The sequence below is a fragment of the Ipomoea triloba genome, chromosome 1 (genome assembly GCF_003576645.1).
Source record: "Ipomoea triloba cultivar NCNSP0323 chromosome 1, ASM357664v1".
Taxonomy (NCBI): domain Eukaryota; kingdom Viridiplantae; phylum Streptophyta; class Magnoliopsida; order Solanales; family Convolvulaceae; genus Ipomoea; species Ipomoea triloba.
Genome location: NC_044916.1, coordinates 29,007,891 through 29,028,282, shown reverse-complemented (window position 1 = coordinate 29,028,282; position 20,392 = coordinate 29,007,891). Strand labels below are relative to the sequence as shown.

The 20,392-nt window shown below is 32.0% G+C and overlaps 2 protein-coding genes across 2 annotated transcripts; both read left to right on the top strand.

Moving 5' to 3' along the window:
* Positions 1 to 16,067: 16,067 nt before the first annotated feature.
* LOC115999258 (protein RADIALIS-like 2) lies at positions 16,068 to 16,908 on the top strand. Its single transcript, XM_031239111.1, has one exon. It carries the CDS (start codon positions 16,413 to 16,415, stop codon positions 16,686 to 16,688), a length of 276 nt encoding a protein of 91 aa, XP_031094971.1. The 5' UTR covers positions 16,068 to 16,412; the 3' UTR covers positions 16,689 to 16,908.
* Positions 16,909 to 17,539: 631 nt separating this feature from the next.
* Positions 17,540 to 18,334, top strand: LOC115999299 (protein RADIALIS-like 2). The gene has a single exon (XM_031239156.1). It carries the CDS (start codon positions 17,839 to 17,841, stop codon positions 18,112 to 18,114), a length of 276 nt encoding a protein of 91 aa, XP_031095016.1. The 5' UTR covers positions 17,540 to 17,838; the 3' UTR covers positions 18,115 to 18,334.
* The last annotated feature ends 2,058 nt before the right edge of the window (positions 18,335 to 20,392 follow it).

Sequence of the window (20,392 nt, the reverse complement as noted above, 5' to 3'; positions counted from 1 at the left end):
TTTACAATATTGTTAAAAGGGTATGAAAATAATGAGTATAAAGACCTTTAATAATGATAATAAAATTAATAATAGATTTTATTTCAATTTAGGGCCCATTTACTCTTTCTTTTTGCAAGATTTTGGGCCAAATTTAGGTTTTCTTCATTCTTCATTCTTCTCCCCATCTCCTCCATCCTCATTCTCTTGGTCGAAGAAGATGGCAGAGCCAGAGAGGCGGCGTCGCAGTCGCAGACGCAGAGACCAAAGAGGCGAGGCGAAGGCGGAAGCGGTGATTGGCGAGACGAGCAGAGGTCCATCGTCATGAGGGCACGAGACGGCTGGCAGTAAGCGGAGTTGTCGATCTGGAGGAAGTCCACCGTCGCAGGAAGAAAATGAAGAAACAAGCAGAGGAGGAACACAATCAAAGGTAAAATGGTCTATGCCAAATCAAATTTTCTTCACAACCATCCCGAAAAACAAAATCCGAAGGTCTATCACTGAATTTCTTTTCCTAAAAAAATGAGATTTTCTATTAGAAAATGAGTTCCAATGAACCAAACGTAGGAACTATGCATTTTTCATGATTTGGAGGAAGTGTTTTTCTTCCCAACCAAACATGCCCTTACATCTTAATCAGTGCAATCGAGTAGTTTGATACATGCTGCAATAGACCTTAAACAAACTGAGTCCAAATTAAATTCACAGAAAATAGAAAAAGAATGCATCAGAAACTACGTAGCATACAAATTAAAAACCAGAATTGAAAGAAACGCAAATTAAACGAGATATGTCGTCCATCACCATTCACCAAAACAAAACATGTCAATTGAAGTATGTAACAACAGCATGAATGCATTCTTATTCTAGGCCCCCAGTCCAGGCCAAATTGAAAAACGCAACGAATTGAAAGTTAATCGGTTATATATAACCAAACTAGGTGCAATATCTATATATCTTCACCATCATCCCTCATTTGCAAGGGGGCATCCTCTTTGATAACCGTAACCTGCATCCTCTTTGATAACCGTAACCTGCAACACAATATTATCTTTATCATTCCCCAATTCACGAGGCAGGAACTCACAAATGCACTGATCTTCTTCCTCAATGAGGTTCCTTCTACATAGGGCACGCCATCCTCCAGACAACCATGTTCGCCCATCAGCCCAAACCTTTACAATTGTTTTCCACTCTTTGCCTTTCGCGTCACGCAGAGTCACAGTTGAAGGTAATTGAAGATTGTAATCCCTGATCACTTCCTTTGGCACATACTGCGCATCCAATCCATTCAAAGTCACTTAATTGATCGAGAAACAAGCTAGCTAGACACACATAATCTCAACAATATATATATATAATATCATCTTTCACTCCTCCCTCATCAATAATTAATATAATAGATTGGTATTTAGAATAATTACCAGATCACCACGCCTTTTTTGTCTGATTCTCGTCACGAAATAAGCATTCTCAGGTTGAATATAGCGCCCTGATAGAAAAAGATCTGCTCCATAATGATCAGGAATAGCTTTTTTGGATCCACCTAATTAAAAAATAATAATTAATAACTCAATCATACAAAAGTGCATCACACATCACATATAAAACAGAAAATGAAAAATTTTAAAAATTAACTCACAATAATTGAAACTTACTTGACCCGAATTTTTTTTCCTGGGGAAGTGTATGATCATCATCATCATCATTGTCCTCCTCTTCTGTTGCATCCATATCCTGGGTAACTACTATACTATGATGATCATCATCATTCTCCTCTCGTGCATTTCCATCAGATTCTGTATCTTCTTCTTTCTTAACATCCTTATTGACACTAATACAGGTATCCAAATCCGAACCCTCTTCTTTCTTAACATATTTCTTGACACGTTTACAGATATTTGCCTCCAAAACAAATATATCTAGACTCTCATCACCACTTTCCTTTCTTATAACCTCTACTACTTGAGCACGTTCACCTTCCATCCCTATCTTTTCACAGCCGAATGGGTCAACTACAAAGAAGTCAAACACATCATAATCTTTATAGATAAAAAATAATTGATCTCCATCTGTGACACAATTATCCTTCACCACTTTTTCCCATCCATTCTCGATAAACATAGCACCTCGAATTTTTGATATCTCGACCATCCAAACTTTCATTTCTCGATTCCTCAATAAAACCCTCATTTTCAAATCTCTTCTCTCTGATTCTGTGTACGAAGGAATTTCCTATGAAGGGAAACAACGTAACAGGTTAAATTTGTTAACTTGATGAATGAAACAAACTTAAATTATTTTCAATATTAATTAGAAAGCTAGCTAAGGTTTAGTTAGGCAACAATATAAACACCAATGCTACATTCTCCATCCACAATTTCAGTAGTATAGAAACAAACAAACATGCAATATAATGTTGGTTTAATTTGTCTATAGGTTAAACATTTTTTGAGAGAAAAGATAGTATATTGCTTAATTAAAATCCGAATACAAGGAATATGAAATAAAAGTCAGGGGAAATGAAATCCATTGTCTACAAACACGCTGAGAATCGACTCCTTAGCTATCGAATAGATAGTATGATTCGCTTTTCGCTTAACAAAAGACACAACATTGTGTATGGTTTTAAACTTTTTTTTTTTTTTTTTGAAAACAAGTATGGTTTTAAACTTAAACTTCTCTTTTGTATGCTACACATTTCCTACAATATACTGGATCATATCTTCTACTCCAACTTTTTCTTCCTAACCAAACATTTATAGAGAGTATCAAACAACCTTAGCGCATACAATTGAAGATACTTAGTCATAATAGATAACCCCTTGGTCTTCATAACAATTCTCTGGTATGATTCAATAGGAAGCAAACTCATGAACAAACAATGCTTTAATTTGAACACACATAAAAGGGCTACAATCATGATTATTAAACATCTTCAAATTCATTTGCATACAATCAACACATAAGCAAACAAAAAAAAAAAAAACATAAAACGAGTTTTGTGTATACAAACCAATTTTTGTGAGCAAGTCTCAGGACAAAAATCTTGTAAAAGTTAACACTTCTCTTTTGTGCCATTTCCAACAATATAATAGATCATAGCTTCTTCGTTTCATCCTTTTTAAATCAAGTGAGACAACTTTATGTAGATGTAACTATCTAAAAAAATCCAAGACTACTTATTGAAACGGATGATGTTTGTAACCTGACTTGGTATTAAGAAAGTTCATGTAATCATGTGATCCCATTAAGTTATTAAAGGTAAGCATCCACTAACTGACAACTAACACTGACAAATGTTGAGCAAGTAATTTATCTGATGTATTATAGCATTTGAATTTTGTTTTAAAATCACAATGTAAACTACAAGCAAATCATGGTCTATGAAGTGATGGAAATGCCTCAAATCTGATTACAAACCATAGTAAAAAAACACTTGTTTCCCACTGTAATATGATTCAGCATGAAGCAAATTCATATGATCCCCATCTTATCAAAAGTGGCCACAAAATGACAACCAATGAGTTGACAAACATTGAACAAGTAATTGAATGAGAATATGAAAAAATTATAAATTGTATCAACAATTTTAGAAATTGAAGAATAATTTTTGTAATGGACAATCCTTAATAACTCAAATCTTACAAAATAGGAATAAAGAATGTGCACAAATAGTGTGATCTAAATAATAAAAAAAAAGTGCACAAACAGTGTGATTTAAATTCTTTAAAGAACAACCACTAATCAATAATAAAGAGTAGATGGATAATCCCTCTATATGCTATATGTTAATTTCTCTTTAAAATGTACAATCTAAACTTTGTATGATATAAAAATTTCCTATCAAAGGAATGGTGTACAAGTTTTTTGAAGAGAATTATAAATATTATTATAAATGAACTAAATATTTTAAATATTTAAATATTAAAAAAAAAAGCATTCTACACCGGCAGTTCAATAAATAATATTTAAAAAAAAAACCGCCACATGTTGTCGTTGTTCTTCCTCATAGCCAGTCGTAGCTTTTCGGCAGGACGGCCACGACCGTCTAAAGAAGACGACCTAGATCTAGAACAAGGGATACGGCCATGGACGCCGCCCTCGTTCCAGTCCCCTTCTTCTGGAAGACGGTCATGGTCGTAGCCCTCGTTCCAAATCAAGAACACGGCCATGTCTTCCTTAAGACGGCCATGGCCATCCTGCTGGACAGTCGCGGTTCTCGAATAGCTGGTGGCTTTTTTTTTTAATATTATTTATTTTTTATTTATAATAAATAATATTTTTAATAAATATAAAGATATTTGTGTTTTTAGAGAAGTAAAAAAATATTTGTGTTGGAAACATAAAATAAAAATAAAAAAGTGTCCTGTTAGCCTCTTAAGTTGGGTGGATAGTGCAATTAGACCTCCTAACCGAATTTGTCATGTTCCCACATAATAATGTTTCCACAATCTTGAATAAAAATTTCTAGATTTATTTACATAAAATTAACAAAAAATTAAAGCACACTCCGAAAAAAAAGAATCTAAAAAATAAAAACCTTAATTTCGGTATACAAACCAATTTATGTGAGCAACCCTTCATGCAAAATTTGTAAAAGTTACAACTTTGCTTTTGTGCCATTAGTATACCAACAATGGACAAGAACTTCAATTCTTACCTTCAACCTGTATTTGTAAGGAAGAAAATTTTGTAGATGGAAGTACTAAACACTACCCACCACTACATATTATATCAAATTGTTAACTGTAATTCGACTCATACTATCAAATTCAAGTAATCTTGTGATCCGTTTAGATTTACAAAATGACCTATATAAACCAACTCACATTACAAATTAAAATGTGAACCAAAAGTAAACAATTGTCTATTAGGGGATAGACAATTGGACATCGTTGTAACAGACTACAAACCATAGTAACAAATACTCATTCTCAATTGTAATTTAACTCGGTATTAGGCAAACTCATTTGACTAGCACTATTAACTTTCTTATAGATACATGCTTTATGCATCAATTAATATTACCATATATATTTTCTTATATATATTATAACATATATACACACACACATGGGTGTGTGTAAAATCAACAAGAAAAAAAAACAAATAACCTTTAAAAATCCAAAAAAAAAAAACTTTTTGAGTGAGAATACTTTATGAAAAAATCTATAAATGGTATCAAAAATCAAAGAAAATCAATAATACTTTTTTGTAAATGGCAGTCCTTAATGAATCAGATCTCACGAAATAGGAATAAAAATGTGAACAAATGGTACAATCTAAATTCTATAATGAAACAACCACTAATCGATAATCAAATTAGAGTAGATCAATACTATGTAATCTCTCTATAAGCTATAACATCATAATTTATCTTAAAAGTACAACCCAAACAACGTATGATATATATAAAATTTCATATCAAATGAATGGTGTTCAATTTTTAAAAGCGAATTATAAATAATTAGATCATTTTCTAGATTTAGAAAGATGGATCTATGCAAAGCCTATAAACACATAACAATGCTACAATCTTGATTAAACATTTCTAGATTTATTTACATAAAATCAACACAAAAGAACACATAGAAACAAAATCTAAAAATAAAAGAAAAACTTGAATTTCAGTATACAAACCAATTTATGCGAGCAAGTCTCCATGCGAAAAATTTGATAGAAGTTCAAACTTCTCTTTTGTGCCATTTCAAAAAATGGAGAAGAACCTCTTCCCTTCAACCTCGATTTGTAAGTAAGAATTGTGGACGTAAATACTGAATAGGTCAAACCCTAAATATTATATTGTATGGTTGACAAGCAATACAAAACCCTAGTTCGGTCCCTCGACTATTAGCATTTACTTTATTAGGTCCTTTGTTTCAAATTTTACTAAATTAAATCCATTGAATAATCAAATGTTATTTAAATTTAGAGTTACTACAAAATGGGGTCCCTCGACTATTTGGCATTTACTTAATTAGTCCTTCTGTATAAAATTTTACTAAATTAAATTCATTGAGTAATCAAATATTACTAAAATTTAGAGTTAATACCAAATGGGGTCCCTCGACTATTTGGCATTTACTTAATTAGGCCTTCTATATAAAATTTTATTAAATTAAAGCCATTGAGCTAGTAATCAAATTTTACTTAAATTTAGAGTTAATACCAAATGGGGTCCCTCGACTATTTGGCATTTACTTAATTAGACCATCTGTATAAAATTTTACTAAATTAGATCCATTAAGTAATCAAACGTTACTTAAATAGGTCGTCGTCTATTACCATTTCCATTTGTGAATCATCAAATCAAGGGGTAACTTTGTCTTTTCTTCCCATTTTGACATATCAAATAGGGAAAATAATTTGGGTATGGAAATGAGCCACCGTTTTAATGAAGAGCTATGGTCTCAATTTTAAGAACTAAGGAAATGGTGCAAAGTTCAAATCCAGTAAGAGGCAAATGAAATCAAATTGAGCAAAAAAGAGCCACGGTTTTAATTACTGCAAAGAAAGAGCTACAATTTCAATTTAAAAGCAAGGAAATAACGTGAAGTGTTCGAATCTTATAGGAAGCAAAAATAAAGACATGAGCCAAGGTTTTCTATTTGAGCAAAGATTTTGGTAAGGAGTTCAAAACTCACAGTGAACAAAATTTCAAGGATGAGCCAAGGATTTATATTTTGAGCCAAGGTATTGAAACAATGTCTTAAATAATAAATTGAGCCAAAGACCTTGTGGTCTAGTGGCACCCGGTGTCCCGGAAAACACTCCCACAAGAATGATGGGAGTGGCCTGGGTTCGAGCCTCAGTGGAGGCAACTGTTGACGACACTTTGTGCTTCAGGGTGAGAATGTAGATACAGATAGGAATTCAAAAAGGCAAAGCTAAGGAAATAAATTAAAGAAAATGAGGCATGGCCAGATGAGAAAATCACAAATCAAAATTAAAGATAAACTTCTTAAAGGCATGAGCCATGATCCAAAGGCAAAGCTACGGAAATAAATTAAAGAAAATGAGGCATGATCAGATGAGAAAATCATTCAAAGGCAAAGCTAAGGAAATAAATTAAAGAAAATGAGGCATGGCCAGATGAGAAAATCACAAATCAAAATTAAAGATAAACTTCTTAAAGGCATGAGCCATGATCCAAAGGCAAAGCTACGGAAATAAATTAAAGAAAATGAGGCATGATCAGATGAGAAAATCATTCAAAGGCAAAGCTAAGGAAATAAATTAAAGAAAATGAGGCATGACCAGATGAGAAAATCACAAATCAAAATTAAAGATAAACTTCTTAAAGGCATGAGCCATGATCCAAAGGCAAAGCTACGGAAATAAATTAAAGAAAATGAGGCATGATCAGATGAGAAAATCATTCAAAGGCAAAGCTAAGGAAATAAATTAAAGAAAATGAGGCATGGCCAGATGAGAAAATCACAAATCAAAATTAAAGATAAACTTCTTAAAGGCATGAGCCATGATCCAAAGGCAAAGCTACGGAAATAAATTAAAGAAAATGAGGCATGATCAGATGAGAAAATCATTCAAAGGCAAAGCTAAGGAAATAAATTAAAGAAAATGAGGCATGATCAGATGAGAAAATCACGAACCAAAGCAAGAGCTTCCAAGATAAACTTTGAAGCGGCTTGAGAAAATCACAAATCAAAGCAAGAGCTAGGATTAAATTGATTAGTCAAGGAGTCTAAGATAAATTTTGAAGCGGCCAACAAATCAAAGCAAGAGCTAGGATTCGAAGAAGACAAAATTGATTAGTCAAGGAGTCCAAGCAAGGAGTCTAAGATAAACTTTGAAGTCAAGGAGTCTAAGATAAACTTTGAAGCGGCCAAGGATCACCGCCAAAATTTAAAAAAAAAATCAACATATCAAATCACTGCTACAAGATCAAGTACAAAATTTAAATTTATTTATTTCCCACGGACAATTTTAAAATCACAACTATAAAAAGGAGGTGAAGACTTGAAGAATGACACACAAGAGAACTTACTAGTGACGTACGAAATCAAAAGAAAAAAGAGCAGTAAAAGAATTCTTCTTAGTTTTACCAAGAAAAGAGACTCAACACTCATTGAGAAATCTTTCAGAAGTCTCTAAGTTGGAAGAAAGAAAATCTTGTTTTTCAACATCTCTACCAATGGTAGATAGATGATAGTAGCACAGAGTTGTGAAATCCTATGCTCAGTTTTGGCTTTGTGATCAAGGCACTGAAGTGGTGAGATTGGTGCTGGCTTTGTAATCAAGGCATGCAATCTTGGAGTTGTGACTAGTCTATATATATATATATATATATATATATATATATTAAAACAAAAGTGTTGTTTTTCCGCCTATCTTAAGAAAATAGTTCTTTTTTGAAATTTGAAATTACAATCATTTTTTTACCTAATTAAATAATACCAAAAATACTATATATATATATATATATATATATATATATATATAAATTTATTGTAATACTTACGTAAAATATTTATTATATCATGAATCATGGTATACTTTTAAGGTATACTAAACTAATACTCAGTATATTCTTTTTCAACTTAAGTTCAATTTTTTTTTATATACAAATAAAGTTAATATATAAAAATATATCATTAAAAATTTCTAATTAAAAATTTTTAAATAATACCTATATTGATATTTTTATTTTAATGTATTAAATTAACATACAATTATATTAAATCACTATATTATATTCATTTTCAATATAATATTGGTTAATTTTCAAACTTTTCATGTGCATAAAAGTAAACATTGGTGCAAAATAAAATAAAAATAAATTAAATACAATCTCATTGTTATTTGTAATTCTATTTTCCATCATTATATTGCTATATATATAGAATTCTATCCTTTTTAAATTCATTAAATAATAATATGATAATTTAATGGCAATTAAATTTATAAATAAATAAATCAATCAATAAATAAATAAATAAATATATATATATATATATATATATATATTCTATTAAAATAAAAAAATTATAAATCAAATTAGATATGTGGAATTTAATTTCTTCTAATAAGATAAAATTGAAATCTTCTATTCAATTTATTATTTTTGTATTATAGATATTTTTAATTTCATTTGTTTTATTTTTTAAATTTTAATTAAAAATCGTTTAAAAATAATAATTTGATTTGAATATATATAAACAGACACATTACTTTAACTAAAATAATTTTTTAATCTTTCCATGCACATTAAAAATTTTTGTTAGAAAGTAAAAAATAAAATATATCAAGTACAATCTCATTGCTATTTGGTATTTTTTTCTTCATATTATATATATATAGGAAGGGGTTCGGGTTAGATAAAAGCCCAGGTGAGAAGTGAGATAGAATCTAAGCCGTAGATAATAAAAAAATTCGCCACCGACGAACTTCAACAATATGCACTAGAAGAAGGGAAAATGTGAACTAAAAGGCAAAAAATGCGCACCGGAGGCACAAAGATGTGAAACAATTATTGAAAAATTAAATTTAATATAGGATCTTCAACACAACTCATAAACGACCATAAATAATAAACAAACTAGCAATATTCAACTCATATTAGTAATTAGTGATCAAGATCAATTGATCTTTTTTAAATAAAAAGTTCGTCATCTACAATTAAAAAAAAATTCTGGATGGCACAACAATGTGCACTGTACGTCATAAAAATGTGCACTGGAAGAAGGAACAATGTGCACTGTATAGCACAACAATGTGCTCTGGTAGAATGAACAATGTGCACAGTAAGAATGAACAATGTGCACTGTATGGCATAACAATGTGCAATGTATGGCATAACAATGTGCACTATATGGCATAAGAATGTGCACTGGAAAAATGAATAGTGTGCACTGTCATAACAATGTGCACTGTATGTCATAAAAATGTGCACCGGAAGAAAAAAATGTGCACCGGAAGAAAGAAAAATGTGCACTGAAACGCAAAAAAAAAATTAGCTTACTTACACAAAATTACAAATATACCACTGTGTTTTTTTTTTAATCTCCAATTTTCGTAATTAAATATTAGTTTATTTAAGTGGTGGTGAATTCCTATGCTTATAGATACACTGAATCACGAATACCAAAAAAAACTTTTTCAATTCCCATTTAGTCTTTACTTTATTTACCACTCCCTATGTTTTAATTCCTTTTGGTGGTGAGTCCCTATACAACTATACTTTACCACTCCTGCTTGTAGAGTTCTAGATACACTGATATCAAATGGTGGTGAGTCCTTATATCAAATATCTATTCATCTCTCCATTTTTCACTGAATCACTGCTATTAGAAACGACATAATTGGAAAGTACCCCTATTCCCTACTGCTATTGGCGACCGGCGACTAGCGGTGGGGCGTGATCGCGCAGGGTGGCGGCGGTGGGTGTGGCGGAGGGGCTTGGTCGGACTGCTTCTGAGGCACTTCGACGGACTGCTTCAGGGGGAAGACTGCTTCTCGGTTATGATTTCTAACTAATGACAGTGATAAGTTCGCCAAAAAAAAAAAAAGAGGAGGTTGAAACGGTTCGGGCGCTGCCTAATTCATAGGTGCAATTTTTACAACATTGTTAAAAGGGCATGAAAATAATGAGTATAAAGACCTTTAATAATGATAATAAAATTAAGAATCATTTCCATTGTTGGTCCTACTGTTATTAGGGCATTGCCAATTTTAGTTCACTTCATTAATTTTTGCCACATTGCGATCAGTCTTATTTAGTCATTGCCACTTTTGGTCCACCGTTGAAATTTTTGTCAAATTACCGTATAAAACAAGGGTATTTTGGTCTTTTTATGCTTTGATCATCTCCTTTACCCTTTGCAGTGGTTTTCGTTACACATTTTCATCCAATGAAGAGGTTCGGCGAAAGCCATTGCTTTGTAATCTGACTCACATAGCTTTCGCTGGACCTCTTCATTTGATGAAAATGTGTAATGAAAACCATTGCAAAGGGTCAATGAGATGATCAAAGCATGAAAAAGACCAAAAATACCCCTATTTTGAATGGTCATTTGACAAAAATTTTAACGGTAGACTAAAAGTGGCAAGGACGAAATAAGATTGGCCGCAATATAGCAAAAATTAATAAAGTTGACTAAAATTGGCAATGCCCCAATAACAATAGGACCAAAAATGGAAATGACTCTAAAATTAATAATACATTTTATTTCAATTTAGGGCCCAATTACTCTTTCTTTTTGCAAGATTTTTGGCCAAATTTAGGTTTTCTTCATTCTTCATTCTTCTCCCCATCTCCTCCATCCTCATTCTCTTGGTCGAAGAAGACGGCAGAGCCAGAGAGGCGGCGTCGCAGTCGCAAACGCAGAGGCCAGAGAGGCGAGGCGAAGGCGGAAGCGGCGATTGGCGAGACGGGCAGCAGCGAGCGGAGGTCCACCGTCATGAGGGCACGAGACGGCCGTCAGTAAGCGGAGCCGTCGATCTGGAGGAAGTCCACCGTCGCTGGAAGAAAATGAAGAAACAAGCAGAGGAGGAACACAGTCAAAGGTAAAATGGTCTTTGCTAAATCAAATTTTCTTCACAACCACTCCCAAAAACAAAATCCGAAGGTCTATCACTGAATTTCTTTTCCTTAATGAGGTTCCTTCTACATAGGGCTCGCAAATTTCAAGGTTTTGGTAAGGAGTTCAAAACTCAAAGTGAACAAAATTTCAAGGATGAGCCAAGGGTTTATATTTTGAGCCAAGGTATTGAAACAATGTCTTAAATAATAAATTGAGCTAGGCATGAGCCACGGTCCAAAGGCAAAGGTAAGGAAATAAAGAAACTGAGGCATGATTAGATGAAGAACTCAAAAATTAAATCAAGAGCTAGAATTTGAAGAAGACAAAATTGATCGGTCAAGGAATTCAAGATAAACTTCTTAAAGGCATGAGCCATGATCCAAAGGCAAAGCTAAGGAAATAAAGAAACTGATGAGGCATGATTAGATGAAGAAATAAAAAATTAAATCAAGAGCTAGGATTTGAAGAAGACAAAATTGACCAGTCAAGGAATTCAAGATAAACTTCTTAAAGGCATGAGCCATGATCCAAAGGCAAAACTAAGGAAATAAAGAAAATGAGGCATGATCAGATGAGAAAATCACAAATTAAAGCAAGAGCTAGGATTTGAAGAAGATAAAATTGATTAGTCAAGGATTCCAAGATAAACTTTAAAGCGGCCAAGGATCACCGCTAAAATTAAATAAGGCTACAAACAAGCTCAAAAGATTACTTGCAAGATTAGAAGAAAAATAAAATAAAATCTTACAAGTCAAAATGATTATCTTGACATTTGATAAAGTTGCAGTATTAAAATTCAACATATCAAATCATTGCTACAAGATCAAGTACAAAATTCAAATCTGAAATTATTTATTTCCCACGGACAATTTCAAAATCATGGCTATAAAAAGGATGTGAAGATTTGAAGAAGGACACACAAGAGAACTTACTAGTGACGTACGAAAAAAAACAGTAAAAGAATTCTTCTTAGTTTCACCAAGAAAAGAGACTCAACATTCATTGTGAAATCCTTCAAAAGTCTCTAGGTCGGAAGAAAGAAAATCGTGTTTTTCAACATCTCTACCAATAGTAGATAGATGATAGTAGCACAGAGTTGTGGAATCCTATACTCAGTTTTGGCTTTGTGATCAAGGCACTGAAGTGGTGAGATTGGTGCTGAGTGCTGACTTTGTAATCAAGGCATACAATATTGGAGCTGTGATTAGTGTTGGCTTTGTGATCAAGGCACTATCATTAATTCATTCTATCTTGTACCGGAGTAGTTGATCATATAGTGAATTCATCTTGGAGATACTTTAGATACATTTATTCTGTTATGCACTCCAAGTCTTATTGTCAAGTGTTGAATATATATTGGGAGCAGAGTATTGAATATATATTTTCATACTTATTCTTGCTATTTTTGGAGCTAATCTTTACAGTGTTAAATTTTGAAATAGTTTGAAAAGTCTATTCATCCCCTCTTTAGACTTTTCGTCCCTATCTCTAGACTTTTCACCCCCTAATTGGAACCAATATGATTTTATACTGATTTGAAGCTAAGTATGTGCTTATAATAAAAATAGAAATAATAACAATAATATAATGATGATAATGATGATGATGATGAGGAGAAACGCAAACAGGGAAGAGGGGGAAGATAAAGACAAACAAAAAAAATACGCCAAGCATGGAAGATGATTCAATCCCATAACCTCAACCATTATATTGTTCATCTGCGTTTTTTCATTCTATATTTTTCCATTTGGATAACTATGTTTGGAGTTCTCAAAAAACAGTGAAAAATCGAACAAATGGAGAGATAATAAATTGGAGAATTGATTTTAGTTAACAGTTTTTTTTTAATTTCTCTAATTTCCCCTTTTTATAGAAAAGTTTTTCAAAATTTTACTTTGGTAAACGAACAACTATGTAATTTCTTAACTTTCAGTCAAACAAATAATTTTTTAACCATTGGTCAACTAGGAAAATTAAAATATTTTCTGTAAAATGAATCATTTTTTAAAATTATTTTTGTAAAAGTAAGTATTTTATGGATCTTTTCGTGTTTTGCTACTCAAATAAAATAAAGTTAAAAGAAATATTCATTATGGTCAACAACAAAAAAATGTCAAATTGGATCGAAAGTCATTTTTCGGGTTCGTTATTTTTTCGGTCTCTATCTTCTCTCTCCTCCCTCTTTAAGCTAGTTTTTAGGTTATTTTATCATCGTCACCGTACCACCACCACCACCACAACAACAACACCCACCACCCCCCACAACCTTCACTTATTATTATTATTATTATTATTATTATTATTATTATTATTATATGCTAATTTTCAAGAAAATGAACCAATAGCTAATTTTTCCTATATATAGACAATCATATCACAGCACCTTAGTATTTTTCAAATATATATATATATATATATATCAATGGGGTTATATGAATCAAAAGTCATTTCGGCGGACAGCTAGCTAATTAATAAAGGCATGAGTGAAGTGGGATGGAAGCAGATCTTACGGAAGATTTGAACTTGTTTATGCAGATCTATGCGTGCATGAGAATAATATAATGTGTCTTCCAAGTAACTGCGCCCCTACACTTTAAAGTACATATATGCAATGCAAACTCTAGACTTCCAACTTTCAGAGTGATATGATTGACACTGATATGATATTACTGCCTTACTATGAATGATTCAATAATTGAATGTATCTATGCATGTAGTTATCTGGTTATTATAATGAATCCGTCAAGTGTGACTATTTTAACATCACATTTTAAACGCAATCAACAAATATTCAATCTAAAAAGCCGAAAAAAATATTATATGGACTCTCATTTCTTACATTCTCTCACAAATTCTTGATATAGACACTTTGTCTGACCCATATAATAAAAATATCATATCATTGTTTATCACATCATGAAGTGAAGGGGAGGAAGTAGAATTTTGGATTAAATGTGTATGTAATAAATAATTTTGTTAAGACATCAAATTAATTAATCAGACATAATTTTGGATGGTTTGGATGCATATGCATATATTGTACTTGCGTATATGGTTTTAATCACTCTTTAATTGCCACTCTAATAATAATGGATATAATAAACCAACCATGCATGTGAACAGGTCATGATAGAGAAATTCACAACAGTATCTTGCCTTGATTAATTATTGGTGGCGGCTAAGTTAGTAGATAACAATAGTGTGCAATCACAATTTGAAAGTACAGTGAAGTTCAATTAAAATTAAACATGTTAATTAGTTTTTAACATATTTAAACTTTTTATAGTATAGTACTTGAATCAATTTGATTTTGTCTTATAGAATACAATAAGACACATAGTTTGTGCGGGATTTTTTATTCTCAAGATTTGGGGATGCGCCTGAGATAAATAATTTTTTTAAAAATTTTATATAATGTATCTCACAAAAATATGTTTGACATTATATTCTTACATAAGATAATATTTTTTAAGCAAATAGAGAGAAATAATGTCAATAAAGTGGGTCAAGATTGAACAATAGCATATTGTATTGAATGAAAATCGGTATTCGTCCAAATTAAACTAGCTAAGTACGTCGTGATAAGAGATATTTATGCAAGTTAATAGGTAAATCTAGAGTTAACCAATCATGAAATTAAACATATACATCAAGTGTAGTACGTCATTCTTGGAGTTAATTGTCCCTTTTGTCATTTAACGAGAAGTTGCCAACTTTTTGTGCGCAAATTATATTGTGGACCATGATCATGACTGATACTGCAGTTGTGTTGAACGGATAGTGCAGTTGTATTGAAAAGATATTGCAGTTGTGTTGAAAGGAAACTGCAGTTGCGCGAAACAGAGACCGTTCATCTGTTCAACACAACTACAGTATCCTTTCAACAGAACTGCAGTATCTGTTCAACACAACTGCAGTATCAGTTCAACACAACTGCAGTTCCAGACGGATGACACGACCTCTGTTCCGCGCAACTGCAGTTTTCTTTCAACACAACTGCAGTATCAGTTTAACATAACTGCAGTATCAACCATGATCCATGATCCACAATGCATTGTGGACCATGGTCCACGGTATAATGACTGTGACCATACCACGACCAGGAACTAAGGTATCATATTAGGTGGGGCGGTTTGGTCTTGAAGCACAATCTCAACTCAAGTTTGGACTGACTTGTAATATTAATATTTTGTTTGATTAACTGGAAAATATCTCATTTAAAAAATAGATTTTATATTATTTAATTTATATATAGAAGAATTTATTCTGCCTCAAAATCGAGAAAATGAATTACTTACTTTTCTTGGCATTTTATTTTTCACAGAGAAAATATATAATATGAATTCATATATTACTCTAACATATATATCTTTATTATTAGAAACATTTTAGTATTTATTCTAAATATATTTTTTCACAAAACTTAAATTTAATTAATTTTCAATTTTTTTCCATGAATCAAAGGGGTCATTAACCATTTAACCATATAAATCTTGCTTCTTTTTTTTTTTTTTTTTCTTGTAGTGGAGGGGGATACCCAGATTAGCTCATGCTAAGAACCAATCTCCTTTGGGAAAATCCAAACACATCCTCCTCAATGGACAAAACAACCTCAACAATAATTATTATAACTTGGCGTTCCCTAAGTCCCTAAGGTACGTATAGTAGTTTATATAGAAGAAGCATTGCCACAACTTTTTGGATCGATCACATGCAAAATCTTTCGTCCGTCCAATCCATTGCTTTATTAGTTTTGGAGATTCCATTCCTTTAATTTGTCGTCATTTTTCACACATTACTAGCTAGCTACCTGCATGCCTTATTAATTTCCAATTATTATTAACCAATTCAAGCAAAGCAAAAACATTGTGACCCATCCACTGCACGATGGCCTCTAATAACGCAATGCCCTCTCGTCATGGTTGTTCCTCCGGGCCGGGGAGTTGGACCGCGGAGCAGAACAAGGAGTTCGAGAAGGCGTTGGCAGTGTACGACAAGGACATCCCAGACCGCTGGTCCAACGTTGCCAAGGCTGTCGGGGGCGGCAAGACCGCCGAGGATGTGAAGATCCATTATCAACTCCTCGTCCGAGATGTTTTCTACATCGAGAGAGGCCTCGTCCCCTTCCCCGACTACCAGAAGACGGCGTGGAAGCTAGCTTAGCTCCGTAACCTCCGTTACATGCATGCCGATGAGTACGTTAATTGAACGAACCACAAATAAATTAATTAGGTAATAAATTAGCTTTGTTGTTTTTCAAGTTATTTCATGAGTACAAGTGTCATTATTTTTATAGAATTTATTTAATATTACTAGCTACTTAATGTTAGAGATTGTTGAACATATATAATATATAAATATAAATGTGCAATTTAATTATCAACTTATAGACTTTTAGTTGAGATGGAACATATGCTTCAATTTGGTATCAGAGCAATCCTCATACCCGCAAACGTGAGGGGCGTGTTGAGCATATAATATCTACTATACTATACTAATAAGAGCCAAAGAAAGTTAAGCCTATAATAGGTATTATTAAATCAAATAGATGATTCAGATTGTTTAGATTTATATTTTTATTTGAGATTTTCTAATTTATCCTTAATTATATGATTATCCATTAAGTTTTCTGCTAAATATTATCTTTTCCATTAACTTTTAACTTACCCATTAATTTCTATAAGTAAAAGTCTTAGATTCGAACCTCATCCCACTCAAAGTTGGCATAATTGTTGAACATATACTACGAATATGTTATAGTATATTATTAAAGAGTAAGTAACACACTCTATTACTTTTATTAAATTAAATAAATTAGTAGTTAGAACAAAAAAATATACATATGCATTTCTTTAATTAATAATTCGATGTCTACAATGTTTTATTTAAAAAATATTCATTATCAAAAATTTTAAAATGAGATATAATTTCATTAGTTATATTGTCTATATTTTCTACAATACAAAGACTCATTANTGCTAAGAACCAATCTCCTTTGGGAAAATCCAAACACATCCTCCTCAATGGACAAAACAACCTCAACAATAATTATTATAACTTGGCGTTCCCTAAGTCCCTAAGGTACGTATAGTAGTTTATATAGAAGAAGCATTGCCACAACTTTTTGGATCGATCACATGCAAAATCTTTCGTCCGTCCAATCCATTGCTTTATTAGTTTTGGAGATTCCATTCCTTTAATTTGTCGTCATTTTTCACACATTACTAGCTAGCTACCTGCATGCCTTATTAATTTCCAATTATTATTAACCAATTCAAGCAAAGCAAAAACATTGTGACCCATCCACTGCACGATGGCCTCTAATAACGCAATGCCCTCTCGTCATGGTTGTTCCTCCGGGCCGGGGAGTTGGACCGCGGAGCAGAACAAGGAGTTCGAGAAGGCGTTGGCAGTGTACGACAAGGACATCCCAGACCGCTGGTCCAACGTTGCCAAGGCTGTCGGGGGCGGCAAGACCGCCGAGGATGTGAAGATCCATTATCAACTCCTCGTCCGAGATGTTTTCTACATCGAGAGAGGCCTCGTCCCCTTCCCCGACTACCAGAAGACGGCGTGGAAGCTAGCTTAGCTCCGTAACCTCCGTTACATGCATGCCGATGAGTACGTTAATTGAACGAACCACAAATAAATTAATTAGGTAATAAATTAGCTTTGTTGTTTTTCAAGTTATTTCATGAGTACAAGTGTCATTATTTTTATAGAATTTATTTAATATTACTAGCTACTTAATGTTAGAGATTGTTGAACATATATAATATATAAATATAAATGTGCAATTTAATTATCAACTTATAGACTTTTAGTTGAGATGGAACATATGCTTCAATTTGGTATCAGAGCAATCCTCATACCCGCAAACGTGAGGGGCGTGTTGAGCATATAATATCTACTATACTATACTAATAAGAGCCAAAGAAAGTTAAGCCTATAATAGGTATTATTAAATCAAATAGATGATTCAGATTGTTTAGATTTATATTTTTATTTGAGATTTTCTAATTTATCCTTAATTATATGATTATCCATTAAGTTTTCTGCTAAATATTATCTTTTCCATTAACTTTTAACTTACCCATTAATTTCTATAAGTAAAAGTCTTAGATTCGAACCTCATCCCACTCAAAGTTGGCATAATTGTTGAACATATACTACGAATATGTTATAGTATATTATTAAAGAGTAAGTAACACACTCTATTACTTTTATTAAATTAAATAAATTAGTAGTTAGAACAAAAAAATATACATATGCATTTCTTTAATTAATAATTCGATGTCTACAATGTTTTATTTAAAAAATATTCATTATCAAAAATTTTAAAATGAGATATAATTTCATTAGTTATATTGTCTATATTTTCTACAATACAAAGACTCATTACCTTCAAATTTATTAATGAATTATATATATTCAGTACATTGTTCGTTATTTTTTTACACTATCTTGTAATTAAATATCAAAGTTATACTAAAAAATAATGTTATATATTTATTTACCAAGTAGTATGTTAATAACATGGAATTTTTTTTATTTTAAAAAATAGTTTGAAACCAATCATATTAACCACTTATGAATGATTTGTTGACAAAGAAACATGGTTGCAGTAGGCACTAAGCGCTAGTCGGGCGGTAAACTAGCGCCTAGCGCCTAAGCGGTCTAGGCGGCGCCTAGGCGGTACCTAGGCGGCGACCTATAAAAACAAAAAATTAATTCATATGTGTGGGTGTATGTCATATATTATATTATATTATATTATATTATATTATATTATATATATTATATATATATATATATATATATATATATATATATATATATATATATATATATATATATATATATATATATATATCTTACTTGTCTTACTTATATAAATAAATAAATTTAAATATATATAAATATAATAATAAAATTAACAAGGCCGACACGCTCGGGTTAACTCACTTAACTCTGCCGAGTTGGGCGAGTTAACTCGACCAAATTCGGCCCAGTCGGCCGAGTTAGGCGCTAGGCGGCCTCCTAGGCGACGCCTAGGGAGTAATTCGCCTCGGTCAAGGAGTGCCTAGGCAGGGATTTTTGCAACAGTGCAAAGAAAACATTCAAATAACCCAATAAATTGATTTAAAACTCATTATTAAAGATGTCAATGTAGGGCAATATATAGAACATTGTGACACACTTGATGCATTGAAAAGATGCTGAGAGTACAACATTGTTGGAATCAATCTTTCAGATTCAGAAAAAGAATAAATTTGACAAATATAATAAATATTAATATTTTGATCACTACTTTCACATGAGAATGTATGACACACATCTCACAGCACATGAAACATGTAGGAGGAAAAAATACTCTAATATAATCTTGCATTGATATAGTTTAAAGTACTTATTTAAATAAAATAAAAAAAAAAAGAAAAGAAAAGTGAGCATTATCCTAATCGCGCAATGCGCGAGAAAAACTATTATAAATATAAATGTGTAAATTCAACTATTAGCTTATGCTTAATTTTAGTTGAGATAAATATAATTTAACATATTAGTAATAATCGGAATATGTTATGAAAAGAATATATACTTCTTATGAAAAAGAGTAACAAGCAATAGTCTGTATTGCTAAGTCTAAGTACAATATTGAGTGTCCCCATGCTATTACATGAGATAAGCGTCAAATATGTCACTGAACTTGTCACTTTTGTGTAATTGGGCCATTGAACTTAAAAAGTGTGCAATTTAACTATCAAACAAGCAAAATTTGTGCAATTGGACCATTTTTACAAAAAATTTTAATTCAATTTGAATTAAAAACATTTCAATATTGACTCCCAACTAGTACGGTAGAAGAA